This window comes from Tricharina praecox, assembly GCF_024521635.1.
Source record: "Tricharina praecox strain CBS 144465 chromosome Unknown BZA05scaffold_2, whole genome shotgun sequence".
Lineage (NCBI taxonomy): Eukaryota > Fungi > Ascomycota > Pezizomycetes > Pezizales > Pyronemataceae > Tricharina > Tricharina praecox.
The window spans coordinates 2,128,422-2,156,196 of NW_026250404.1; the positions used below are offsets into that span (position 1 = coordinate 2,128,422).

General features: G+C 54.7%; 6 protein-coding genes across 6 annotated transcripts; 4 read left to right on the forward strand and 2 right to left on the reverse strand.

Annotated features, from left to right (window-relative positions):
• Positions 1 to 39: 39 nt before the first annotated feature.
• On the reverse strand, positions 40 to 2,151 carry BZA05DRAFT_331540 (uncharacterized protein; the record flags this gene model as incomplete). The annotated part of the gene is made up of 4 exons (XM_051480594.1): positions 40 to 358; positions 478 to 855; positions 913 to 1,735; positions 2,010 to 2,151. The coding sequence occupies 4 exons, from the start codon at positions 2,149 to 2,151 to the stop codon at positions 40 to 42; spliced, it is 1,662 nt and encodes a 553-aa protein (XP_051343812.1).
• A 6,047-nt stretch (positions 2,152 to 8,198) lies between these two features.
• BZA05DRAFT_114559 (Spc98 family-domain-containing protein) lies at positions 8,199 to 11,477 on the forward strand. Its single transcript, XM_051478613.1, has 6 exons — positions 8,199 to 8,424; positions 8,494 to 8,555; positions 8,611 to 8,982; positions 9,039 to 10,582; positions 10,640 to 10,981; positions 11,034 to 11,477. Exons 1-6 carry the CDS (start codon positions 8,279 to 8,281, stop codon positions 11,382 to 11,384), a joined length of 2,817 nt encoding a protein of 938 aa, XP_051343813.1. The 5' UTR covers positions 8,199 to 8,278; the 3' UTR covers positions 11,385 to 11,477.
• Positions 11,478 to 12,742: 1,265 nt separating this feature from the next.
• BZA05DRAFT_114632 (isocitrate lyase) lies at positions 12,743 to 15,153 on the forward strand. Its single transcript, XM_051478614.1, has 4 exons — positions 12,743 to 13,427; positions 13,612 to 14,536; positions 14,593 to 14,703; positions 14,767 to 15,153. Exons 1-4 carry the CDS (start codon positions 13,071 to 13,073, stop codon positions 14,988 to 14,990), a joined length of 1,617 nt encoding a protein of 538 aa, XP_051343814.1. The 5' UTR covers positions 12,743 to 13,070; the 3' UTR covers positions 14,991 to 15,153.
• A 729-nt stretch (positions 15,154 to 15,882) lies between these two features.
• On the forward strand, positions 15,883 to 18,694 carry BZA05DRAFT_347692 (uncharacterized protein). Its single transcript, XM_051481216.1, has 4 exons — positions 15,883 to 16,411; positions 16,484 to 16,896; positions 16,967 to 17,134; positions 17,192 to 18,694. Exons 1-4 carry the CDS (start codon positions 16,140 to 16,142, stop codon positions 18,262 to 18,264), a joined length of 1,926 nt encoding a protein of 641 aa, XP_051343815.1. The 5' UTR covers positions 15,883 to 16,139; the 3' UTR covers positions 18,265 to 18,694.
• A 1,391-nt stretch (positions 18,695 to 20,085) lies between these two features.
• On the forward strand, positions 20,086 to 21,706 carry BZA05DRAFT_441351 (uncharacterized protein; the record flags this gene model as incomplete). The annotated part of the gene is made up of 5 exons (XM_051486656.1): positions 20,086 to 20,277; positions 20,473 to 20,580; positions 20,652 to 21,034; positions 21,113 to 21,192; positions 21,255 to 21,706. 5 exons carry the CDS (start codon positions 20,086 to 20,088, stop codon positions 21,704 to 21,706), a joined length of 1,215 nt encoding a protein of 404 aa, XP_051343816.1.
• Positions 21,707 to 25,754: 4,048 nt separating this feature from the next.
• On the reverse strand, positions 25,755 to 27,582 carry BZA05DRAFT_385833 (uncharacterized protein). Its single transcript, XM_051482442.1, has 4 exons — positions 27,243 to 27,582; positions 26,949 to 27,186; positions 26,697 to 26,756; positions 25,755 to 26,637 (listed from the first exon to the last, which is right to left on the reverse strand). Exons 1-4 carry the CDS (start codon positions 27,317 to 27,319, stop codon positions 25,882 to 25,884), a joined length of 1,131 nt encoding a protein of 376 aa, XP_051343817.1. The 5' UTR covers positions 27,320 to 27,582; the 3' UTR covers positions 25,755 to 25,881.
• Between the last annotated feature and the right edge of the window lie 193 nt (positions 27,583 to 27,775).

Below are 27,775 nucleotides of genomic sequence, written 5' to 3' on the forward strand. Positions count from 1 at the left end.
GAGGGCGGGATGGGAGGGAGCGAGGATGAGGGCGTGGGGCTACGAGAATCGCCGCTCCTGTTGTTGCTGCTGACGCATCACACCGCTCATCATGCTCTGGTACGGCTGCATCATTCCAACGTGGCCGTAGTCTCCGCTTCCAGCCGCTAGGGTCGCTATGTCGAGCTGCACACCGTTGGCACGGGCAACCGGGCAATCCTTATGGGCAAGCAGTAACGTTTTGAGAGAGACGATCTCCTCTCGTAGTGACTGAACGGTGGCATTGAGGGCGTCGTTCTCAGTGCCGTACATTTCGACTTTGGCTTGGAGGTTCGCAAGCCATTGCTTCTTTCTTTGACGACACTTGAGTGCGGCAACACTATTATCGTTGCATGACGTCATTAGTCATCATCGTCATTGTCTTCCAGGATGGGTGCTGCCACAGCTGCTATTCTTTTTTTTTGGATTGCGAGATCTGGGGGATCGAATTGAACATACCGATTCCTTTCTAAGAAGTTCTTGCGCTTCTCCTCTTCAGTCATCTTCTTTCCATCCTTTCTAAGGTCGTTCTGTCCATCATCATCATAGTCCTCCATTTCTCCATCGTCACTCATGGCCTGAGTGCTCTTCGCCTTCTTAGCACTCTTACCGCCATCGGAGCCGGTGTCGATCTTTCGCTTGCTCGTGCTAGCACCCATTGTCTTTCCTCTCGAGTTCCTGCCACCCTTGCGCCCGGACTCGGGCTCTTCGCTCGAGTCGCTGCGCTGAGGGCTCATCTCACTGACAGCTCTCACGCCATTCGATACCACAGGATTCTGGGAAGCAGCGCGGCTTGCAGCTGAAGACGCGCTGTTCATGGCGGCTCTCTTCGCGAGGCTCGAGTCCATGCTATTAGTAGCGTTCGGAGGGATACCAGACGTCATATGCGGAGACTGGTAGGCATTGGGTGGGGCGCCCATCTGGGCCAAAAGGTATAGCCCATTGGCCGCATTGTGCGCGGGGTCGACGCCGTACGAGTCGGAGGTTTGTCGTGGCTTCGATTGATCGTGGTGATGGTTATCTTCGGATTTTAGCTCGGTGTGCGGAGGAAGTAAGGAAGGTTGTGAGTGTGTGGATTTTCGCGCAGCTGATAGAGCCGTCTTTTGAAACTCCATTGTACCTGGTGTCGAACCTCCAAATAAAAATTGTGATGTTGAGGGCGATGCTGCTGGGAACATAGAGCCAGATCCGCCTGGCGTAAGACCACTTCGGATGCCCGACTCGTTTGGGGTGAGACCTGTACGGAGAGTTTCGAATCCCAGAGGATTTGTAGGACCCTGGAGCATTGCAGGTGATAGAGGTCCCGAACGGAGTGAATTGGGACCCCAGTTGTAGCTGCCGGAACCGCCAAGAGCAGGAGACGTCATAGCTGTGACTGGTGGCAGAATCGCTTTGGTAGCTAGCGGATCGGCACCGTTCGAGTTGCCGCCAGAGGCAAAGGACTGCTCAAACGGATTTGGTTCTTGATCAAGCCGGCTCGGACGCGGTAATGAAAAGTAGTCGGGGGTATTGACGAGTTGTACATCGCCCTGCGGTTGGGTGTTTTTCTGGGAATCCTGCTGGCCTCCATCGGGCTTCGACTCGGGCTGCTGTCCCGAAGGAGGCTGCAACGCGCCTGCTGCTGCTGCTGTTGCTGCTGCTGCTGCTGGCGGTGGTGGCTGAACGGGTGGAATCGACGGGCGCGAGTCTAAAGAAGAGTAGTTATCAGAGTCGGATTCTTCAAGTCCGCCCGACAGAGCCACGGCAACGGTCAAGGTGGATAGATGCGAGGAGGATCGTCAACGAGGCGAAACGTTGCCAGCTTCGCACCCCAAAAAATATGCTTCATGCGAGAGGTATCAAAAAGTCCCAACGGCATCGACTGTGTCGCATAACGATGGGCAGATATAAATCGGCCAGCATGCGTGTTGCGCAGCGCGACATGAGAGCGCAAATATAGGTAGAGGGAGAAAGGAGCCAGCCGAATGGGAAGGAGGATGCTGCTGTTGGACTGGAGGGTAAGAGCATACCTTCGATCTTGATGGGATGCCTCTTGTTCTCGACGGGTGAGTTGGTTCCCATCCTCGAAGCTGGATTCGACACACCTCCGGGCTGATGTTGCTGTTGTTGCATGGCCGACACCGCCGCTGACATAGCTAGGATGTTGAAGGTATGACGGCGCGCTGGGGAGGTATGACGAGTGTTGATGAAGGAAGGTGTGGGTAGGGACTACGGCGGCTGGAACTCTGTTGCAACAGAAAAGCGAGGGGACGCCAGTCGCAAAGCGTTAACGGGGGGAGATGGGATGACTACTCTGGGGGGCGGCGGCGACGGGTCCGGGCGGGAGGCGGGCAAAAGAAATCGACGTGCGACGAGCCGGCCTATCTACACGTGAACCAACAACAGACTGTCAGCACTCGAGACCAACCTCTTTCTCTCTCTCTTTCTCTCTCTCTTTCTCTCTGTCATTCCCCTGGTGGGGGATCTGTCGGAGGGGGGTGGGGAGAAGTACGATCGCCACTAGCAACGACTCTCGGAAGGGCAGAATGGGGTGGCAAAGGGGACTGGGACAGAGGGGGGGATTGGTATTGGGGGGAGGGGGGTGGTGGGCACGCGGGCAGAGCGCACGTAGGTGGTGTTGCTGTGGATTCATCAACCACTCGAGGCGAGCGAGTAAGATGAGATTTCTCTCCAGCAGCACCAACGCAACACACTCGACGACACCGACGGACTGACCGACACTCTACTGACGAGCGACACGTTGGACCATTTGCAGGAGCGGGAAATTACCAATTCGCTTTTTTTTATCGCGAGACGTAACGGCAGCAGCACGCACGGTCGGCTGTCGGCAAGATCAGGCGTGGTAGGCGCTGATGAGCGGTGAAAGCGGAAAAGAGAGTCGACTCTTTCTCTCTCTCTTTCTCGAAATCCTTGACCTCTTCGAGATACTGAGGCGGCCGGGAATCCAATATGGATGTGGCGTAAATCAGAGGAGGCTCTAGGTCTGCAGGTTCCGTCGGGGAAGCGGCGGTGGGAAAGGGGGGCGGGTTTGGGTGGGTGGGTGTGCGGTAGATGGGGGGGGGTGGGTGGTGGGGGAATGTGCGTGGTGTTGAATCGGGGGAGGAGTGACGTAGTGGATGGATGGGGTGTTGGGTCAGTTAAGTTGTGTCTCGTCCTCCCTTTTTTTCTCTTGGGTTTCGTCGGCAATCGGCGAGTGGTTAGGGAAAGGCTGATACGGATGACTGATGCAATTTCTGGGCGAGCGCGTCTTTTTTTTCCTTCCGTTTCGGTTTCGCCTTCTCTCGGAAAGCGAAGGCTAAACGAGCACGCAAGTCGAAGCGGAGCGAAGAAGGGGCCAATGAAATTTTGCAGCGAATTGATATCTGGTCTCCTCCGAAGCAGAAGGTGGTGGTGGTGGGGATTGTTGGTGTTGGGTGAGGAGAGATTCGGGGGAGCTGGAGGAGGGAGGGCAGAAAAAGGCACAAAGTACGATTGATACACCGACCACTAGCAATAGGAACGAGCGGGAAAATGGCCAGCAGCAGGAGCAGCAGCAACACCAGCAGCCAGGTCAAACCCACCGGGAGAGAAGGGGCCAGCCAGAGAACAGCAAGAGCCAGAGCCAGCCAGCAGTGGGGTGGCAGTTTCTAAGCGATGCACACCCCGGACACGAAGCAGCAGCAGCTGCGAGACACAACTCCGGGGCCTTTTTGGCAGATGGGCAGAGAACGCCGGGAGCGTGGCCTTAATTATGTGTATCGGCGGCAAGGAAGAAGTAATATGAACCTCTCGGTCTGTGTTGCGCGAGAAGCAGTGGTAGGAGCGGCAGAGGGGGGAGAAGGCGACAGAGAAGCCGAAGGCGATGGGTGAAGCGTGGTAAGGTAGTGGTGGGTGGAAGATCGGGGGAAGGTCGACAGTGTGGAAACCGAAGGATGTGACGTACGAGGGAAGAGAAATGATGCAACTGTGCTGGAAGGAGAATTTGAACGGCCCGGGGGGTGGGTGGGAGGGGGTCGGTGGAGTGCCTTCTTCTAGGCCCAAGGCCTAGCCGACCATGGGGGGGGGGGAGAGGTGGGCCACAATTATTTGCATACTCGTACTCTAGCAGCGGATTAGCCCCCTGTGTTGTGTGGCCTGTGGCCGTATGGAGGTTCTCGCAACTGATCAGGCTGGCCACCGTTGTCGCCGGGGGTCGCTGTCAAGTCCTGCTGCCCCAACCGGCTAGACGATGGCTGTAGGATGACGTCTTCATCCGGCAAGAAAACTCTAGTCCTTGTTGGCCGTCCAATCGCGCGCTGGTCGCTTATGAGAGCAATGCGATTGTTCGAGTGAACCACGGACCTCCAGGTGCCTGACCTTCTCTCTCTCTGTCTCTCTCGCCCACCCTGCCCCGAATACCGCTACATAAATCCTGAACTCAAGTGTCTAACTACCGACCTAGCCCGAAGCGAAATATGTAAAATCACCTCCCACCTCCAACAGGAATGGTTGGATACGGGCAGGTCCAACCAAAGAAAGAGAGAAAAGAGAGAAGAGAGAAAGAGAGAAAGAGAGAAAAGAGAGGTTGTCGGCTCGAATATTCACTATCGTGCGGCGTGCGGCGTGCGCGACCGGCACCCTATTGTGTCGAAAGTTCGGACGGGATGTCCCCGCAGGCAGCAGGCGCAAATCAGGCTCCTGTGTCCTCGGAGAGCCGGAGTCGAGAGGCGACCTGCCTGCCTGCCTGCCTGCCGACAACACTGGAGCGTTAGAGTTGCCGATGGATCGATGGACAGTTAACGTTCTGGATCCCCAAGGGCATGTACCTACTCTAGAGTTCAACACGAAGCGCAGTTAACTCGAAACCATGCCGGTACGTACAGTACGGTACCGAGAAGAGCTTCCCGGGCGGGGCAGAAGAGAAATGGAACGGTCTGGTCTTGTCGGCGCAGGACGCATCAGCTGCGAACCTGCGAGACTCTTGTACTTTCACTCTCGTATTTTCTGTATGCATGGTATGATATGTACGGTTGCACCGGGAATCCCAAGTTCCAACGTCGACTGCGACTGTGACGCGGCCACGGGAGCGCTAGAGTAGATACGGTACGTCCCCGCCTCCGCTCCGTCCCCGCCTCCGCCGCCCGGGTACGTAACTGCGGGGACGCGGCTACACACCACACCGCACCGCGATACGTATGCCGCTGCCGCTGTCGGCACTTGCGTTACGTATGTGCGCGGCAGCAGTGGCAGATGGCGCCAAGTGCGGAGAGATTCCGTCGGGCGAGCGGGCTGCCGGATCCATACAGCCAACAGTCGACTTGATCGGCCACGCAGGTACGATACCGGTACATAGAGATCCGTGGGAATTAGGCTCGGCATTCAACATCTCTCAACGTCGCTCTCACACTCGGGTCCTCTCTAAGGGGGGACCGGGGAGGGGGGGTTTGATCCACAACCGATGACGACGACGTCAGTTTTATGTACGTGTTTATATCTGCAGTGCAGACAACTGCTCGTGTTGCTGCGCGCGCTTCATGTGGGGCACGGTGAGTGTGCGTGTGCGGTCCAGACGGTAGTGGATTCCTATCCACCGGTACCGGTATCTCTCGTTCCAGCTCTCCTGGAGTCTGGAGTTTGGAGTCTGGACTCGTGGATTCATGTGGTCCCTGCAGATACCGTCCCGACCATGAGTTGCCGGTAATCCTACAGGCCACTGCGATGCCCCGGTATACATACCTAGAGAACAGTAGTAGTAGTAGCAGTAGTACGGTGGATACTGCGGCCAGATAACGCCTACGAATACCGGTAGTTATGCATACCGTACCGTACCTAGTCCGGCAGTCATCACCAACTACCTAGACACATATGTATCCCGGCGGAACTTTTCAATTGCGAGAGATCTCTTGAACTCCCTTCTAGAAAGCGCGGCCGACAGACAGACAAACAAGTGGAGCCGCGAGCGGCGTTGCTGCAGGAAACGGACAGCCAAGACCCGATACTGGTATCCATTCCAAGTACTCTGCATACCGTACATATCCCCAAAACCATCCGTGACGATTTTTGGAAAATTCAACGCCAAGTGGTCTGATCTGCGGGCAAGCCGCAAAACACGCACAACACACATCACACATCTCTCTCGCCTCTCTCGCCTCTCGCCTCTCGCCTCTCGCTCCGCTGCAACTATGCATACAAGGTAAGTAATTCAATGCGCACCCCCTCCCCTTCCCCCCCCCACTTCCACCCCACTGCCACACCACTGCCTCCCGGTAAGGCAGAAAGCGAGCAGAGCGTGACTCTCTATGTAGTAGCGTGGCGGCGGCGGCAGAAGAGGCAGAGGAGGCAGAGGAGGTGTGTGTGGAGTACGGAATTCCGTACCTACGAAGCTAATCCTCGTGAGCGGGTATGGTATTGATCAGCTTCTTTTCCCACATAATTCTTTTTTTCTTTTTTTCGCTCGTCTTCTTCTTCTCTGAGGTGAGGTGGCAAAAGGAAGGAAGCAAGCAACGAGCCTGTATACTCTACTCTGCATACCATACCGGCACCTGGAGGCTGGTGTGGTGTGCAAATGGCCTCGTCGAATCGTCGAATAATCGGACCTTGTCAATCCTAATGTTGCATCCATCCATCCATCCATCCATCCCACCCACGGAAATCCCACGGAAGAGATAGATCACAGAGATCGATCGTTGAGTTGGAGGTCAGCTCCGTCGGCTAACGGGTTACCTACGGGTTACGGGTTGGGGTTACGGGTTGGGGTTACGGGTTGGGGGGTACGGGGAGCTCCTGCCTTGGTAGAGTAGGTAGATTATGCTTATGTAGGTAACCTTTCGAAGGTCGAACCCAAAGCCAGGTACCGGTATTGCTTTTTGTATTTAGGTTGAAGGAGATCGGTTCCGGAAGTTCGCACATCTAGAGTGGAGTGGAGTAGGTACGGTAGCCTTCGGGCCTTTGAGTTCTGCCATGGTTGCCGTTACAACTGTGACTAAAAATTACAGTTCATCGCACGATGTTGTCCACGCCGTGTCGTGCCGTGTCGGCCGGTAAGGGAATTACCCACTGCCCTTCCTTCATGCTCAAGACGTGGACGCAGAAGCTGAAGCAGAAGCAGAAGTACGTTCCGATAGGTCAACGGGCCTGTGTTCCAGGCCTTGAGCCTGCCAGCTTGGATGGGTCCTCAAAAAGCGGGGGGGGGAAGGGATGGGGGCGAGAGATCGACATCCAGGTCTCAGCGCATGATCACTGGTGTCCATCAGCGAGTGATATGGCATGAATACGATCACGGCGCTGGCAGGCCGAATTACAATTTGCTGCGAGTGGGGGGTGGTGGAAAGTGGGGAGTACATGTGGGAACTGGGTATGGTACTCCGTTCCGATGGTTCCTCCGAGGAGACTTGTCCAGGGGAATGGGGCACGAGAAAGTTAATACTAGATACCGTATTCTGAACTTTGAAGAGGCGCGGGGATTTGACTTTTTTTTATTACGCTCGGTCAGATCAATTGTCTAAGCAAATCTAAAAGGAAAAATGGAGCCGGATGGTCAGTCCTTGAGGGTTCGTCTTCAACAGCCGTGAAGTGGGAAAGACGTACATGCGGTACTCGGTACTCTATGGAAACCGCCAAAACTCCTAAGGGCCCGTTCCGAGGAAGAACCATAGAGCAGGTATACTCTAGAGTACCCATATCGCCCGCCGAATATACCATACGCCGATCGAATTGTCCCTTCCATTGGACCTCCACTTAATGCAAAGGCTTAATTTACCTACTCGCGCACGCAGTACCGGCATCGTCCCGCCTTTAGCTTGTGATACGACGGGGATGGTGAGCGTTCGTAATGGACCATGGATAACGGTGGAGGGAATTTGTCGACTTAAGCTCAAGTTCAGACTACGTCTCCTCCGATACCAGTATCAAGGCTTTCGATATCAGGACCAACTAAGAAATTCCTCTTACGGTCGAGACAGGGTAGTCATCAACCGTGGAGCAAACCGCATGGCGTTTAAGCGTGCCATTCAACTTCAATACCTATCGCATCCGGTTCAAGCTTGGTTCAACTTCGACAGCATGGCTAGAAGGTTCCAAGACTCCAAGGCTCTTGGAATCGTCGGAACCTCCCGAAACGCCGAATTGGAAGCCACACCTTAGAACAATCGCGAGTGCTCCACGATGATCGCATCGGCTTGGCGCATCGGACATGGATGCAAACACCATAACACGTCCCCCCACGTGAGAACCGATCAACGCGACACGAACATACCGTGGGGCCCAGCAAAACAACAAGCGAACCACCACCACACTCCTCCCCATGGATCACTCGCACGATGACCGCGTCGACTCCGCGCTCACCCAGCTCGTCGAGCACTTACTCCCCGGCACCGACTACGAAGATGAAGCCGAAATCGAAGCTCGCCATGACGAGGTCCTGGAGCGGGTGCACGACCTGATCAATGGGTGCGTGGGGGGTTGCGTCCACGGCGGCAGCGGATAGGAAGGCCACGCTGACGGGTGTGGTGATGCTAGACACCGATCGGCCGATTCGGTCATGGATATACAGCATGTGGGCGATATGATCAGGGGAAAGTGTACGTACGGCCCGAGATGCGCGCGGCCCGGCTCAAGCTGACGGACGGACGGTAGTGATTCGCGACAACCCCACGACGGAACAGGCGAAAAAGTTCAGCTCCCTCTACACTAGACTCCTCACACAGTCGGTGCTGGCGCAGAAATGGGGTGTTTTGAAGTTCTTGTTGGAGGTCTCCGGGCAAGAGGATAACGCCGCGGCCGCTACCGCCGTCGCCGTCCGCACTCCCGATGCGGTGCTTCCTTCTGCTGAACGGGAAGCGGAGGATGAACAAATCTTCTCCACGGCGTTTAGTGGGCAGGGACTTCATAGGTTGCCGGCGAGGGGGACGCCGCAGGACAGCGGTGGTGGAAGTTTTTCTACCGAACCCGATATGACGGGTCAGCCTACAAAGGCGGACCTATTGTTGAAGAGGGGTGACGGCATCGGTACTACTCATACTCTCATCTGCCCTTCGGAGAGCTGACACTGACTTTGAGGATAGAACCGAGCGAACAAACACTATTGTCCGCCCTTCCGTTTACACTTCTGGGATTGTCCTCAGGATCACTGCCCTTCAAATCAACGACGGCTTCGAGATATGTGGTGTCACTACCACCAACACTCCCGCTACCCCTCGTATCGCTGCTACACACGTTGGCTGAGCCGTCACTATTATACAAATCACTCGACGATTTTGTCCAGGATCCAAACGATGGGGCTGAAGGCGGAGGTCTGGTCGGACAATCGTTGAGGTCAGCCATCGGGAACGAGCTGCGGGGATATGTGGAGCTAGTCGGAGGACTGGAAAGTCAGATCCGAAGGGCCATCGCGGCAGCGGAACGGGGACAGGGCATTCTCTCGTCGGGGGTGACGCTAAAACGATGCGTTGTGTGGACGCGGGAGGCAACGATGGGGCTGAGGATGATGAGTTTGATCGTGGATAAGACGAGAGGCCAAAAAGGCGGACAACTCATATCGACAATCCACGGGTTTGCCTCCGATCACGGAGATCCTTTCGTCCGTGCATTCGCGGAACGTATTCTTGCCCAGATCACGCGGCCATTCTACGATATGCTCAGGCACTGGATCTATGAAGGAGAACTGACCGATCCCTACGTCGAGTTCTTCGTGACCGAGGAAGCGCCAGAGCCGGCTGCACAGGGCGGCGACAAAGCCGGGTCTAAAGCCAACAAGGCCGAGGCTGCTGCCGCTGCAGTTGCTGCCGCCGCCGCCGCTGCCGCCATAAAGCCTGGTGCAACTTCTGTCTGGCAAGACAAATATCACTTCCACGCTTTTCAGGTTCCTACCATCATAACGGAAGGGTTCGCAAAGAAGGTTTTCTTGATCGGCAAGTCTCTAAACTTCATTCGACACGGATGCTCCGAGAGCGATTGGGTCGATGAATACTGCAAATCGACCTCGAAAGAGCTTCGATATGGAGATACGGCAAATTTGGAGATGAGCATCGACGAAGCATACAAGACAACTATGGCACGATTGATCGATTTGATGGATAATAAGTTCAAGCTCTACGATCATCTAGTCGCATTGAAAAAATTCTTGCTGCTCGGTCAAGGCGATTTCATCGCGCTGCTCATGGAGTCTCTATCTAATAGTCTGGATCGCCCCGCAAACACGTTGTATCGCCACAACCTGACCGCTCAACTGGAGCATGCAATCCGTGGGTCGAATGCGCAATTCGAGAAGCAAGATATTCTGGCCAGGCTTGATGCCCGGATGCTGGAGCTGTCTCACGGTGAGGTTGGATGGGATGTGTTCACTCTCGAATATAAGATCGAGGCGCCAGTGGATGTCGTGGTGACTGCCTACAGTAGTAAACAATACCTCAAGCTTTTCAACTTTTTGTGGAGAGTCAAAAGAGTCGAGTATGCTCTTGGAAGCAGCTGGAGGAGGTACATGACTGGTGCCAGAGGTGTTCTCAAAGCGGTCGATGACATTGTGGGCCCCGATTGGAAGAAGGCTAGATGTGTCGTTGCCGAGATGGTCCACTTCGTCAATCAATTGCAGTACTATATCCTTTTCGAGGTCAGTTCAGCCAGTTCAAAGTCAGTCAAGTGGAAGAAGCGCTCATCATCATAATAGGTCATCGAATCATCCTGGGGCGACCTCATACTTGCCATCAAGAAGCCGAATGTAACTCTCGACGATTTGATAGATGCACACGCCGAATATCTTCGGCAGATTACGCACAAGGGTCTTCTGGGCGGCACGACGACTAGGAATGGAAAGAAGCGAACTGCTGCAGACACCGGAGACGAATCGTTTCTGAGCCAACTCCACGAGATCTTGAAGATTATGCTCCAGTATAAGGATGTGGTTGACGGACTCTATGGCTATTCGGTGACTGAGTTTACTCGCCGCCAGGAGCATAGTGCAAGGATCGAGGCAAGAACCGGAAGAGGTGACTGGGGTGTGAGAGAGACGGTATGTTCCTCGTTTTCATGCAGGGACGAACAGGGCACTGACGGGGTGTTAGGACGATGACCTTTCTTCCTACCAAGACCAGACTCTACCCAACTTGCGACACAGACTGAGAAGTCTGAGTTCCGATTTCAGTGCTAGGATCGTAGTGCTTCTCGGGGACTTGACATATCAACCGGATGCTGATCTGCGATTGCTCGGAGTATTACTCAGCTTCAACGAGTTCTATCCAGTCGTTCATAAGAAGAGCCGTCGCGAGCGGACGGACCGCGGAGATGTCACAACCCAAAGGCGCACGCCCAGGACAACGGCGAGTTCGAAGGAGAAAGGCAAGGAAAGGGAGCATGGAGACAACGCTTCCTTAGCGGCTCCCCCGACGACAGTCAGTGCTTCCGTGGATTCATAGGAATATTCCAAGTTGCTGGTTGACCGTTCGAAGAGGAGGTAATTGATGGTATTGTTATTTTTTGGGCACGATTACTTTGGCGTTTCGGGGGGAATTGGTTGATGTTTTCGTTTTGATGGCCTTTTTTTTGGACTGCTTTTGAAAAGTACCTATGCGATCGCTCAGATTGGTTTATGTCTTTGTACACTACGATGTATTGTGAAATGAGGTCGAAGGCGGGAGTGTGCGGCAAAGCATTTCTCCAGGTTTATCTGTGTATCCTCGAGCGGTGGTGACAGAATGGAATGTCTGCTCACGTTTCAGCACTCGGGACTGAACGGCTCTGGAGGTTGATGCACGTCTCGGCCGGCCGGATTGGATCTGCGGATGTTGTAAGGCTGGGCCATTTGCATGTGTGACAGGCGGTTCGTTTCTCCGCATCCGTTGGGGCAGACCAGGATAAGCGGAGAGCATTCTTGAGGCTCCGCACACCCCATTCCCCGCCCGAATTGTCGCGTGCGTACCTTACATATAACTGCAATCTACATACTCCGTCCACTTCTATGTACCCCCTTCGCGCAGACACCCGAGTGCGGGTTCGGATGAACAATTCTACCTACCTAGCCCAGTGGCAGGCACTATTTAACGAGAGCGCTTTGTTTTTTTACCCTGAGTCAGACAGTTACCTTGTGAAGCTCTTCCGACATCTTCCCCAGAGTTCCCCTTCTGCCGAGGTTGATCTGCAGCGCGGGCGTACGGGCCAATATGACATCAGCGCGTGTGCCCGAGGTGATCCCTCCCCTTCCCCACTGGCCCTGCCAGAGCCTACCGTACCATGACCGGCAGCAGCGTTGGCCACCACCACCACGACTTGCTTCCCCAAGTGCAGCTCTCGGAGTAAAGGTACGCTTGTGGAGGTATGCGAGAGCTGTGCTGTGGCTGGATGGCCGGCCGGATACCTGGAGCAACACCTTGCTGTGCGAGCTAAGCTTCCGCGTTCGCGGGGAAGTAAAGGTGTGTACCGGTACGGAACTCTACATCTCGTCGTAGTGGACTCTCGACAACGGTTGCTCGTGGAGAAGAGAGAGCACGATGGTTGCTTCTTCTTCTCGATAACTACTATTAGGACAATTCCATGTGCTCGGAGAATGCCCCCTCGCTTCGCCTCGTGATGATGATTCCCCCAGTCATGCTCCAATTTTTTATTTGTTCCCTTCACATGCCAGGGTTTCGTCTCGTCCCACAAACTTCACTCGTCAGTTCGGGTATTTCTTAGCTCGTGTACACATCTCGCCCCCAGGGCAGAGCCGTAGCGGCAACCTTTTTTTTCTTTGGCTGGGGGGGTGTTGCTCCCTCACAATTCTCGGCCATGGCTATCGATCAGCTTGGTTGCCTGCATCCACAAGCACGCATCCCAGTGCTTGTCCTTCCCGCTGGGCCGAGATGGGACCGACGGAATACTTAACTCGAGCTTGGGCAAGACCTTCCTCCGAGGCAGCTGGTTGACTCATATAACTGAAGCCGTCCTCCTCCTCTGGAAAGTTATATTCTCCTCCATTCCTCAGACTACCGGTGCCGTCACCCGCCAACCGTACCAACTTCATCCTTCATCCTCCTCCTCCTACTCCTACCACATCTACACAAGCTACAGCTTCCACCTCGGACCCCACATCCTCCTACTCCTCCTCTTACATCACCGATATCAATATGTCTCTCGAAGCTGAAGAGAAGGCCTTCCAGGCCGAAGTCGAGGCCACCAAAGCATGGTGGTCAGAGGACCGCTGGCGCCAGACAAAGCGTCCCTACACCGCGGAAGCAATTGTCTCCAAGCGGGGCACCCTCCCAATCCAGTACCCCTCCAACGCGCAGAGCAAGAAGCTGTGGAAGATTCTCGAGGGCCGGTTCGCCAGCGGCGAGGTCAGCGCAACCTACGGATGTCTGGATCCGGTGATGGTCACCCAGATGGCGAAGTACCTGGATACCGTGTATGTGTCGGGATGGCAGTGCTCGTCGACTGCTAGCAGCACCAACGAGCCCAGTCCCGATCTGGCTGACTACCCAATGGTGAGTTTGTTGTTTGCAGTCCTTTCCTGTTTTGGCCGGGGACTTCGGGAACGTAGCTTCGGAAGCTTCGGAAGCTTCGGATGTGCCGGGAACGTCGGCATGGGCTGTCGGTTGTGCTAGGCATTGGCGGGCCATCACTCCCTGGCGCTGATTGAGCTTTCGCTGACGAGTTTCGCTGCGCTAGAACACCGTGCCCAACAAGGTGGACCATCTCTTCAAGGCACAGCTTTTCCACGACCGAAAGCAGCGCGAGGAGCGCCTCACAACCCCGCTAGACAAGCGCGCTTCTAAGCCCCAGATTGACTACCTCCGCCCCATCATTGCCGATGCCGACACCGGTCACGGTGGTCTCACCGCCGTGATGAAGCTCACCAAGCTCTTCATCGAGGCCGGTGCTGCCGGTATCCACGTCGAGGACCAGGCTCCCGGCACCAAGAAGTGCGGTCACATGGCCGGAAAGGTGTTGGTGCCGGTCGGCGAGCACATCAACAGACTTGTCGCCATCCGGGCACAGGCCGATATCATGGGAACCGACCTCATCGCCGTCGCCCGTACCGACTCCGAGGCTGCCACCCTCCTCACCTCCAGCGTCGATGTCCGGGATCACCCCTTCATCCTCGGTGCCACCAACCCCAACCTGAACGCCCTCGCGCCGATCCTCGCCGTTGCCGAAGCCTCCGGCAAGAACGGTGATGCCCTCCAGCAGATCGAGGACGAGTGGATGGCGCAGGCCAAGATCATGCTTTTCGACGAGGCCGTCGCTGCCGCGCTCAAGGATGCCGGAAAGGCCGACGCCGTAGAGAAGTACCTCGCCGAGGCCAAGTCCAAGTCAAACCCCGAGGCCCGCCTCATCGCCAAGAAGTACCTCGGAACCGACCTCTTCTTCGACTGGGATTCCCCCCGGACCCGTGAGGGTTACTACAGATACCAGGGTGGAACTAAGTGCGCAATCATGCGTGGTGTCGCCTACGCCCCGTACGCGGACCTGATCTGGATGGAGAGCAAGAAGCCCGACTACCAGCAGGCGGTCGAGTTCGCTGAGGGTGTCCACGTCGTCTGGCCCAAGCAGAAGCTGTCCTACAACCTCTCCCCCAGTTTCAACTGGAAGGGTATGTTCTTTTCTCTCTCTTTTCCTTTCGGAGTTTCCGGCTAACGAACCGTGCAGCCGCCATGAGCTCCGAGGAGCAGGAGACGTACATCACTCGTCTCGCCAAGTTGGGCTACTGCTGGCAGTTCATCACTCTTGCGGGACTGCACACCACCGCGCTCATCTCAGGTACATACATGACTCTCCCTCCTCAATCGCTCCCACAATTATATGCTAACCGATTGCAAACAGACACCTTCGCCAAGGCCTACTCGATCCAGGGGATGAAGGCGTACGGCACGCTCGTGCAAGAGCCCGAGATGGAGAACGGCGTGGACGTGGTAACGCACCAGAAATGGTCGGGCGCCAACTACGTCGACAACATGCTCAAGATGGTCACCGGAGGTGTCAGCTCCACCGCCGCCATGGGCAAGGAGGTCACCGAGTCACAGTTCGAGGGCTTCACTAAACACTAGATTTCGCCAAACATTAGAGTCGAGGCACGGGTTCTGTATAAAATCGGATGGACTGGGCGAATGTTGTACGACTGATGAAAACTTCCGGGATTTTGTGGATTTCTCTTTTTTCTTTTTCATTTTGATTTTCCTTGTCTTGATTTGTGTTTGGGCTGGGGCTTCTTTCTTTCTTCTGCTTTGCTTTGCTGTATGTACATGCGATTTATTTTTCTTTGGCTCTTTTTTCGCTTTTTTGGCTCTTTTTTTTACCCGGGGAGTCGTTTAATTTCGGTTGAAGGGATATCCGTCAAACTCTTTCGAACCGTCCGATCCCGTGAGTGAGTGAGATGGCTCGAGACGCAACCGGGTATGCATGTGTATGTACGAAACCCATCACATGTGAAAACCGACCCGGCCATTCCTCAGTTATCTATCTATCTAAGCCGATCAAGCACGACCACCGCCCATCACCGGTCCGCAGAGGTCCGTCCCGCACCCCCCCGCCCTGTTGCGTTGCGTTGCGTGGGTTGCGTAGGTTGCGTGGGTTGCGTGGGTTGCGTGGGTTGCATCCGACTACCCGCTGGACCAGCGGGATGACTTCGCCGGAGCGGTGGAGCGGGAAACGTCGGAGCTACTACCTAGCACATATATATAGAGTGAAAGAGCTCGCTCGTACGGAGGGCTAGGGTTGGTAGAGTGCTACCTTAAATCAACCTCCCCCGCGACCGCGAGGCGGCTGCGAGGCGGCGCATGATGCATGACCCGCAGGCAGGTATTGTGCGCGTGCGCGAATCATCGTGGCGCGAGGTTCGAGTACGTACGCTCCGGACCGGTGGACGGTGCGGGCGAATGGCGCAGAGTAGCATAAGGACATTAGCTTGCGGCGTAGTTACATATGATAACTGCCAATTACCACCGGACACCCAGCCCTGCGGCCTGCGGTCCTGCGGTCCTGCGCGCGGCGCTGGAATCAGCCAACAGCATGGTGAACAGCGGCAGGGATCCACGGCGGCAGCTGTGCAGCTGTTGCCTGTGCTTGTGCCGCTGTGCAGCTGTCTACATTTGTATGTAGATATTTCTATATCGTCGCAGGCAAACACCCCCCCTTCGTCCGGCCCCCCAGACTCCCAGAGTCCATCACCGTTCTCCCCGCGCACCCGACCCTCATCCATGTCCCGGCCACCGCTCGCGCCCGCCAGCAGCACGCACAGCTACTACCGGCACTTCCCGTCGTTCAACTTCCAGGACCTCGACGACACGGACGCGTACCGCACGTGCGAGAGCGCGCTGAAATCTCGCAGCACCAAGAACTTCATCGCAGACTTTGGCGGCGCCGCGGTTGATGGCGGCGAGGCGTGGTGCGCGCTGAATGTTGTGGGCGTTACCGGAGTGCGCGCGCTGCTAGAGCAGCGGAGGCAGGTTGCGTTGAGGACGAGGTGGATGTGGGTTGTCTTGAATCTTCCCGGCGAGGGGCGGGGCGTGGCGGGGGGCTGATGAGGGTGTGTGCGCGGCAGAAATATCTTCGATCCTTACGGCCAGGCCGAGCTCGTCAACGCCATCACGGAGTACTACGGGTTCTCGCCGCGGCTGAGCAAAGTGATCACTACGCCGCCGGTATCGCGGCGGCGGCCGGCGCCGTCGTCGATTCGCCCGCCGTCGCGCATGCGTGATCGGTTCCTGGGCCGCACGTCGGGGAGCAGTGGGCTCGAGGATATGGTTAGGGATCTGGAACAGCAGCAGCAAAACCAGCAGGAAACGCCGCATTCGATGTATCTACAGCCGAATACGAATCAGCCCCTACATGTCGGTGATGGCCTCGAAATGGTCGAGATGGAAAACGCGGCGAGTCCGGCTGCGCCGAAAATGAACTATATGAATCTGGTGCAGAATGTTTGGCATTTTCATGCGGTCGAGTGGGGCGGGAGGTGTAAGTTGTCTATTGTTGGCGGAAGGGAAGTGGGGAGGGGGTAGTGATGCTGATAATATGTGTGCTGTAGTTATTTGCATAGGGTTCAATCACCATCATAAGACGTCACCGGAGACGTGGGATAGAAAGCAGAAATCGGGAGAAGAGCTGGACGAAGATGGGGAAGAGCCTTTCGATACGGGCGACTACAATCCCGAGGGAAAACGTCTCTGGAGCTGGCTCGTCCTTTGCGACGACGGTATTTGTTCTCCCTCTCCACTGAAACTGCAATACACTGATATGAAAACTTTTATAGGAACCGTGATCTCAATCCATGAGCCTCTGGACACAATCTCGAAACCGGAGGACATCCTCACCATTCGCCGCAACATGCTGACAGTCTTCCGTTCGCTCTCACTCTCCCCCGCGGCGAAAACCGTGCGCGCAAACGCATCGACAGTAGCCCTCGGCAGCGGCCTCGACGACCTCCCATTCCGGCGACAGCAACCCCGGAGCGAAAACGTCTACGGCGGCCCGTCCCTCCTCCTGTACTACCTCTTCGACGACTGGCACTCGTCCTACGAGTTCGTTCTCGGCCGCGGGGCGCCATACAGCACGCAGATGCGCAACCTGCGCAACCAAATGCACAAAGACCCACAACTCTCGCACCTCTCCCAGCTCCACCGGCTATCCCGACAGCTCGCCATGCTGAAGCGCATGTACGAGACCAAAAAGATAATCGTGGACAACATCCTCCACCGACAAGAAAACAGCGCGAGCAAGCACAGGCCCCTCACGCCGACCTCTGCCACTGGGTGGTCCGAAGCCGACCCACACGATCCCAACCAGATGATGGCCAAGACCATGGGCGACTCGGACATCCTGGGGGTGCCGTTGCAGCCGCTCGCAGTAGCGCGTTTCGAGCGGCTGCGCGACCGCATCAAGCTCTACGTGCTCGGCGAGCTCGAGGCGCTGCTCGCCGAAAAGGCAGAGCTCGAAACACTCACGTTCAACCTCATCTCGCTGAAGCAGTCGACAACCGTCGAGCTGCTCACGCGCGTCACTATCTGGTTCGCCGGGTTCACGTTCGTGTTCCTCCCGCTGACACTGGTCACGGGGTACTTCTCTATGCAGCTCGTCGATACGCAGAATAAGTACGGACAGCGGACGTTCTGGGGTTCCGCCGGTGTCACGATGGCACTGACGATTATCGTGCTGTATACCGTCGGTAAGAGCACGGGTACCATGGAGTTCGATTCGATGTGGCGCGGCGTCAAGAAGGTCTGGTTTAGTTGGCTAGAGAAGAATAGAGATAGGAAGAGGAGGAAGGGATCGCAGCAGCAGCAGCAGCAGCAAAGGCCTGCGGTGGTCGTGGCGAAGGTGGAGTGATTACTGGTGAGTGAGAGGTGCATGCAGCATACATACAAGAGGAGTTATAACTTTTGGAGCGATTTCTTGGATGAGATACCTACTTTTTTGGATGAGTAATGCATAGTGTAAATCGAGTACTTTCAAGACGGGGACGAGTTTTCAATGGTGTGCGGGCGGGTCAGTCTACTTGGGTCTGGGTCTGGGGGATGAGGAAGATATCATAGAGAGTTTTGGACGGCTGGGTGGAGGCTAGAGTACCTAATTTGCAGGATGTATGGTGTATCTGCCCGTCTTTTGTACCTGCATAGATCATTCCTGGTTCAACTATTTCACTTTTGGGAAGCAACGGTACCGAAGAGAGCTGGATAGGTACCTGTACACCTGCACAAGCTACTGGCACCTAGCCCATGCCGTATCCCAGGGATTCCATGTGGCGAGTCCAAACGTCTATCAGCATAGTATCAATCGTCTCGCTACCATAAGCTTGAGTATCTTTGAAACGGGCATCTAACTGGATTTGAAACCGGTAACCAGTCGTTCAAGGTTTGTCCGTTCTGAGTTCTGACAGCCTGCAGCTGCTAGCTGCCAGAGGAGTGCTGAGCCGTGGTTCCCACTGTCTCGGGACCTTGACCTTGGCTCTGGAAACCGGAGGAGCCGTCGGGTACTCCATGATCCACCTTTGCCGAATCCACCTCTCCCGAATCCACTTTCCCATCCGGAAACCACACCCACGGCGCACGCAACGCTTTCTTTCCTTCCTTCTTTCTTCGGCTCCACCTTACACTCCACATCTCAAGGGGGCTCTTGGCAGGCCCCACCGCCACCCAGCCACCCCCGGCCACCCCGCGGCCAAGGAACGCTATCAACGCACTTGCTTGAATTTCTTCAGACTTCGAGGCCGAGTATGTAGTAGAGCAGCAGCGCAGTAGAGAGGACGGGGATGAGCCTTAGGATACGATACCTACGGTGCAGGACGTATCTATGGTTACCGGTGAGCTCGGTATTGGTGGCTAAGTGGGATTACTATATTATTGCTCTGCTCCTTCCTCCTGGGTAGAGTATATATCACGGATAGAGCCGACCCAAGTTGTTTCACCAGTTCTTCACCGCAATAGGTATTGGATACTTTTATGTAATCTATCAGCTTCATCGCCAGCCGCGTGGGCGATGTGCATCTGCATTATGTTAGCACATGCACTGGCCTAATGTGCTGGCAGCTGGAGTCCGTGGGCACTGGGCACTGCAGCCACACGACAAACGTGGGTGAAGGGTCGCATATCTACTTCGATATGTACATACGCAAGTGCCAATAGTTAGCCATCGAGAGACGACAGAAAACTGGTGTTCCCCTGCAACAGTGCATGCGACAGTATTTCATGGCTCAAATCCTGTGCCCCTGGCCCCCTAACTCGGGATGGGAACAATGACAAATCTGCTGCATCTTCCTCTGCACGGGCCCTGGGGTGGCTTCACAAGTTTATAGATTCGCCTCCATAGCCAGACGGGGCGTAACTAGATCTGACTGGGAGGAGAGTTTATGGGCGGGGGCGGGGGACGATCTCCAACACATCTGGGGGGTCTGGGGTCTGGCTCTTGGATCGGGGTCTCGTCCCGTCGCCCGTCGCCCTTTAACTTAATCCTTTCGGTTCCCCAGATCATAGTTATCCGTCCCGTCAACGGTCCAGGGGATTAACTGGCAAGTCAAGTCAATACCTACCTGGGTACCTACATCTCGACTGCTCCCGCCGAGTCGCCGACGCATCTCCACTAACCATAGTACCGGTACCGTCGCACCGAGATTAGATGTCAACATCGCATCGCCCCCCACCCATAGCTGCCATGGGGCAGTTCAACGGGCCCGCCGGCATGGATATGGCTAATCTCCCGCATGACGATGTTTCGCAAGCACTCACCATCACATCCGGCGTTCTATCCGTGCTGGCGGTGCTGCTGGTCGCCGGGAGGGTCTACGGAAGGGCGGTGCTGTTGCGGATCTTCTGGTGGGATGATTTCTGCATGCTCGTGGCTACGGTAGGTACGGATGCACACTAATTGGAACCAATGGCGGCGAGGGACGGTGGCTTCTCGTGTGACGTGCAATCCCTGGCCTTCACTCGGACCGAAGTGAAAAATGCTTGGGGGTTTTGGTTTTCGAGGGTTGGAACTTGAGTGAAATGATGTTTATGGACGGACCAACGGGCTGACTGATACTGTCTGGAGTATTAGCTGGTTGCTGTTACGATGACTGCCTGCGCGTTCAGAGGTGCCTCTTTCGGGGTGGGGAAACATATGTGGGACTTTGATGGTGACCGAAGTAGGACCAAGATCTTTAAAGTACGCCGCACCCCACCCGCCCCCGCCCCCACTGGCTGACGATGTTTTAATGTGTGGACGTTCATTTGCAGCTTACCTACGCCTTCACGGCACTCTACGTCGTGACGCTCGGCTTCTCTCGGGCATCCATCCTACTACAGATCACGCGGCTCGTACCGATGTCGCGAATGCGGCTTGTCATCTGGTGCATCTTCGGCTTCTCGGTATCTTTCTCGATCGCCGTCTTCTTCGCCAGCGTCTTCGTGTGCTGGCCGATCACATATGCCTGGGCGCCTCCTGCCGCCCGCGGGGACCGCTGCGTGAACTTTCCCTTGCTGCAGATGGTTATGGCCGTCGTTAGCATCCTTGTGGATGTCGTTGTATGGTTGGCTCCACTGAGGTTGATCTGGATGATACGTTTGCCGGTGAGAAGGCAGAAGGTCGGGCTCGTGATCGTGTTCATGATTGGCGGACTGTGGGTTTGGCCTGAACTCTTGCATGCGAAGATGGACGTGGTTCGGGATTACTGACTGACGGTGTCGGATGTGCATAGTGTCTGGATCGCTGCCATCACCCGCCTAGCATACGGCTCCAGGGCTAGGAATCTGCTGGCTTACAGGCACGATTCATCATGTCAGTTTCCCGTCGCTATGATCAGCCACATGAAACCCGCGGCTGACAATCTTGATATCCAGACCACACGGCAATAATGTTCATGTGGTCCAACATCGAAGCGCACGTCGCGATCACCTGCAGCACGATACCGACTCTGCGGCCGATAATCCGGCGCTTCTTCCCGAACATCCTCGGCGCGAGCTCCCACTCGAACAGCAATGTCAGCGCCGCTATCCGCAACTCCCGCATCCAACTGCGAAGATCCTCCGCCATCATGGATAACCGCCGAAGTCCCATCATAGAGTCCGAATACGAGTCGACCGAGGAAATTGTCCCCGCGAAGCCAGCAAAAACGAGCATTAGCGACGGCGACGGCGGCGGGCGGAGCCAGAGTTCAACAGATTCCGAATTTCCGTCGGAACAGCATACCCCACCCTCCCCCCCTCCTCACAGCATCCCGCAAGATGCGCCCGGGGTTTGTAGGAGTACAGAAACGGGTTACAATTTTAAGAGAAGGCTCGAAGAGGCATGAAGTGATGGGCGATTGATGTTTGTTTTTAGTTTTATTTAGAGGATGTAACACATGGTGTTGGGAACGGCGTTTTGGTTTGGGGGCGCTATATATGTATGGGCTGTACGCTGTATTTATATAATACCTAATGATCTTGCTTTCTCGACCGCATCAAGTAAAAGCTCGGGCCGCCATGTGCCCGAAACGTCCCTTTCAAACCTGCCGCACTCCCCGGCATCCCGGCGCCGTTGGACGATACGGTACGGTACAGTGGTATACAACCAGGGCTGATCGGTATGGAGGCAGTACCAGAGCCAGGCGGCAGTAGAATGGTTGGAGGCAATCCGAAAACAGCGGAATCTTTGCGGCCAAAAAATCATTATACTGAGAAAAGTAATGCGCATTGCCACGTCGGTACCGATAGATGTGAATCATCCTGTTATTTGATTTTGGTCGCGCTATGGCAGCATGCTGGTATTTAAATGAATGCTGGCTTTCAAATGAATGCGTCTTTGCACAACTCTCATAGTAGTACCGGGGTGAATGCCGATTTTATATCACTACGGACCGGTTTGTATGCAGTAATCCAGTGTCTCGCATTGAACTTCTATCTAGTATTCTATCTACTTCCTTCACTATTTAATATTCTTTCTAGCCTGTGCCAAGTGGATGTATTGCGCCGAGGGGAATGGAAAATAGAGTTGCTGCTAGAAAAGCTATGAAAGAGAAGCATCAGCGAGAGCAGCAGTGGTGGCGGAAGGGGGAATAGCAATTGTGGCGGGAGGGGGAATAGTAGTGGCGGCGAAGAGAGCTATAAGATGGAGGTGCTATTAGCGGCAGTAGTAGTTGTGGGGGAGGGGTGAGTACCAATTGCGGCGGGAGTAGAGTGGGTCCAGCAGGACTAGAAGCACGGAAATTAGCAGGATTAGAAGCAATAGGGAGGGGAATATTCACAGCGCAGCCAGTACTGCTCCACAGCAGCGAGAGGGCCATCTCTAGCCTCTAGGGCAAATCCAGTGCTGCATCCGCAACGAGTATTAGCAGTAGGAAGGAGACGGTACTCACAGTGTAGCTAGCGCTCTATCCGCGGCGGGTCCAGCGGGACTCGAAGCACGGTAATTAGCAGGGCAAATAGCAACAGTAGAGAGGGGGGGGGGAGGAGAGGGGGAAGAGGGAGGGGGTATTCACTACCCAGTCAATGCTGCATCCGCGGCGGGTTGTGGTGGAGCTGTCAGCGAGAGGAGGAGCTAACAGTGAGGATAAGGAGCTGTCAGTGAGGCTGAGGAGCTGTTAGCGAGATGGAGGAGCTGTCAGTGAGACGGACTTGTCACCGTGAGGAAGTGATGGAGGAGCTGTCTGTGAGGGGGGGCGTGATGGAGGAGCTGTCTGTGAGGCGGACTTGTCACCGTGAGGAAGTGATGGAGGAGCTGTTAGCGAGATGGAGGAGCTGTCAGTGAGATGGAGGAGCTGTCAGTGAGATGGAGGAGCTGTCAGCGAGATGGAGGAGTTGTCAGTGAAGGGAAGGTGAGGGAGGGGTGGTGTGAGAGGAGGAGTTATCATCGTGAGGAAGTGATGGAGTAGCTGTCCGTGGCATGATCGGTGACTCCTGTATGTAGCAGTAGGAGGAGACGGTATCCTAATTCTATGCAGCAGTTATCATACCCGAGCATTTGCCTTTATGTTGGTAATCGTCAAGAATGCTGTAACCATTCGTACGGTGCCGTACCTATCACATAGAGGCACGCAACAAAGTCACCAAGATTATGTCGTCCTTATCATAAGGGAGGTATTCAGATAATTTTTATATAAGCCAGTCATAAGCACGTGCAACCCCGTAAGGTTTCTGTAAGGGGAATGCCAAAATAAGGCATATGTTCCCATAACCCTAGAATTCTCATGGCTCCTACATATTGCCGGCCCAACAGAAACCACCGTTCATAAATCAGCCTTCTCACCTTGTGAGACTTAGGCCATCCTAAGGGATATGTAGTCAGTGTTGACATGCACAGCCCTGACGTATGATAATGACTGTGAGACTAGGTAGCAGGTTTTGGGAAGCATTATAAGATATCTCAGCCTGATCCAAGAAAATCCTTTGAGCGCCACACGCTGGATTTCTTCACAAGTAAGATATAAGCGTTCGATGAGGCTTATTAGAAACTATGGGTTCTACTGCCTTTGCGGATCCATAGCGCATATGCGAAGATCAGACTGCTTGACACGAAAATCATTACATCGGCCTTATGTTCATCTAGCACTGGCACTTCGAGTCAGTAGTAAGGGATGTCATTCCCAGTGCACTGAGTCTACTCCGAAATTTTTTATGCCGTCGACCCCCCACAACCCTCCCCACTACACTACCTACACTACAACTCCTCCTCCCGCCGGCAGCTCCCCCCATTACTTCTTCATCTCACTGACAACTCCTCGCAGATAGTTCCCCCATCACTCCCCCATCACTCCCCCATCAATCCCTCATCTCGCTGACTACCCTCCTCCCACAGACAGCTCCCCCATCACTTCCTCATCTCGCTGACAGCTACTCCTCTTGCTGACAGCTCCCCCATAACTTCCTCATCTCACTGACAACTCCTCGCAGACAGCTCCTTTTCTTGCCAACGGCTTCTCAATAACTTTCACCTCTCTCTGATATCCTTCCTCTCGCCTACTATAGATTCTCCATCACTTCCTTCACTTTAGGTACTACTAACTCGCTGCACCTCCAGTGCTGTATCCGCGGCGAGGAGCAGTAGGGGGAGACAGTTTTGCAGACAGCTCTTTTGCTAACACCTCACTAGGCCAGTGGTGGGTCGAAGAGAGAGCACACACAGAAGAAAGAGGAGGTAGAGGTTGATTGTGTATTCGGTGGAGGACTCTGATGAGATAGAGGGGCCTCTCGGACAGCTCTTCCATCACTTCTTCCTCCATCCTCTACTCCATTACTTCCTGCTCTCGCTGGAATCTCTTCTTGCCAACAGCTCCTCCACTCGCTGATAGCCCATCCATCATTTTCTCCTCTTCCTCTCCTTGCCAACAGCTTCCATTTTCGCTGACAGCTTCTTAAGTTCGCTCCCTCCCCGCTGGCTGCCCTTGCAATTTACACTAATTACATTCATTTCCTCTCGCCGACAGCTCCTCCATCGCTCCTCCACAACAGTATCCGCGGTGGGGCCACTGGTGGAGTGGGTAGTACAACCGTTGTGAATCTATGCACATCACAGCGTTAGGTAGGCTGGTGAGTGAGGGACGGTATGGGAACGGGGCGGGGGACTGGAGGGCGGGGGCGGGGAAGGAGAGTAGTTTAGGTATATAATGGTACAGAATAAAAGCATCAATAAGTGATAGGCATCTCCAAGTGAAGAGGCTTGTGGTGGAAGAAGTCATCATGTACTGCTTAGGAGTTCAAGAATCCTTATGAGCGTATAAGCCTTACTATCCCTTATTTATTGAAATGACTTATGGCATCCTTATAGAGCCTTATGAGCTCACAAGGTTTGCGGTGAGTAAGCCTTGCAGAAAGCTTTGGAGTCGCGAATCATTTTCACAGCGCCCGGATTGAGGAAGGATTATTCAACAAAATGCCCTGGAATCTGAAAACCCTGACCAAGCATTTTTTTTTACGAATAGGCTTATTGAGAATTTATACAAATATAAGTATAAATATTTTCATGCGGGTTGTGTCAAAATCGTGCCCATACCAGGCTGCCACAAGCTTGATGACTTTATTGCCTGGCTCTATATAGTAATACCTAGTATGTTGAGAAAACGGCATTCAAAAGAATGCCGCAGGTAATTTCGCTACCTAGTATTATGATAGCCATCGCACTACAGAGGGTAAATGATTACGTATTAAAAGCATCGGAAATATTTAAAAAATATTAAATACGTCGAATGACGGTACTGGCATCGCGCATCCCGCCTGCAAATGCAGTATTTAGATAAGCTCCCGTATACATACGATCGGGCATTTGCCATGAGCATTGCAGACAAATGGGCATTGTAAAACCGGTACATAGTGTTACAACTACGACAGCGTGACAGGCTTTCGGGCACGACGCATTCATATGAATCTGCATTACATTGGGTGCTAAATTCTAGCACGGTACTGAAGCAACATGGAAATTGCATAATTCAAGTTGCACTCTGGTCCCGAAAAGCCTATATTTTTTACTACTCTATGTACTCCGATAGAGTATTTAGGGGGCCCCATTTGGCATGTTTGGCGGATTGGGCCCTGATGCGGATCGCAGATTCGGAACAACTGCGAACCAGTCCCAGCTCGCCCATTTCTCAATTCCACCCAAACATCCCAGACGTTTCGAACCACCAAGTCGGCGACCCAACCTCCGCCGCCTCCCCCTCCCTATCCAACCCCATCGCCCGCCACCGCGCTCTAACAACGCCAGGCGACCTCCCCGCACATGCGCATATCGCGTCTCGTACGAGCATGTAGTACCGGTCCCACTCGTCGGTGAACTTGACGAGGCCCGAGTGATCTCTGTCGATCCCCATTTGCTGGCACGTGGGGCTGCGCACAAGGCCGTACGTGGCGGACTCCTGCGACACCAGAAGGATCCCGTGGTCGCCGCGTGCCCAGGTCCCGTCGGGTTGGACCTTCGAGAGTGTGTGTTAGTGCACGGTGATCCAGCAGGCTCGCACACCGGATAAGTTTGGCCTACGATGACGGCGCCGGTGTATCTCAGCTCATAAAATGACTGGACATGGCAATCGTTGAGCGAGAGCCCCCGCGAGAACTGTGTGCATATGTGCCTCAGCAGGTGCGAGCCCACCCCCAGCTCGTCGATGAACCGGGCGTTCTTTGCGTCCTTGACTAGCGTCATCAGGTTCGTCACGTCGAGCCCGCAGTTGGGCACGCCGAAGAAGAACAGGCCCGTCACTGCGTTGAGGATGGTGCGTTCGTCTTGGTCTCCTCTCAGTGCACTCACGAGGGCCTAGGATTCGAGCGGTGAATACAGGATATGGAGTGACACGCTGAAGTGGGCGTGCTTACTTGTTTGACGACTAGGCCGCCGAGACTGTGCGCAATGAAAATTATTGGACGGTGCCTTTCCTACATGCGGCCAGCTGTTAAACTGAGTTCTCATAGGATTTACTCAAGAGTTCCTTGTCTGTCCTGGCCCTGGTGGCTCACATCCTTCTCACGGCAGTGAACTGAAGCAGGCTCAATATGGGTGTACTCGCCGCCTCTTACCGATCCAGCACCAACCCTACATACGATAATTGGAGGGAAAAAAACCTGTACCTTTTTGCTCGTACGGGCACCATTAATCTCCACCAGAAGGCTTTTGGCAAAATCACAAATCCCCGCCGACGAGTCACTATCCTGCAGGCTACAGTCGTAGCCATACGTCAGAATCCTGACTTTATGACCGAGTCGTTCCATATCCGGCGGCAGAAAGTCTCGCAGCCACATCTGGTTCTGCATTCGTGATCTCCAAGAGCCGTAGGCGTGGCCCGCGAGACCGGTGACCGCGATTATGCTGCGCCACAAGTCAACACCTCGATGCATGTCATTCGTGGGGGAATGGGTGCATACTCAACCTCCGCCCCATCCTCAGCGCAATACAAGGACGTCATCCCAAAGAAATCACAATCCACCACGAGTTTCCCCATTCCCTCCACAATGAAGTAAGCCCTTTTCCGCGGCTTACATGTGTCGAACGGCGGCGGAACTGATTCCTCGAACGTTACAGTCGCAGTTTTGTAGCCGTTCCCGGAGTCGCCCAGCGACAGTGTGAACTCATGGTCCTTAATGAGCTGGCTAAATCCGGCTCGGAAGTCGTCGGTGGTTGTTGAGAATGGGATCCCGGATATGCGGTAGGTTCGGCCGCCTCGTGGGAGTTTGGAGGTGGGTGGGGGACTGGGCGGGGGACTGGGCGGGGGACTGGGCGGCGGACTGGGCGGGGGACTGGGCGGGGGACTGGGCGGCGGGCTGGGCGGGGGAGTAGCCATGGAGTTAAGTACAAACTCGAAATATCTATCGTAAATGCGTCGTATAACTACTCGAGTAATAACTATCGTTCAACCTCCGGGAATGACGCCGCTTAAAAACACTGTGAGGTCCCTCCA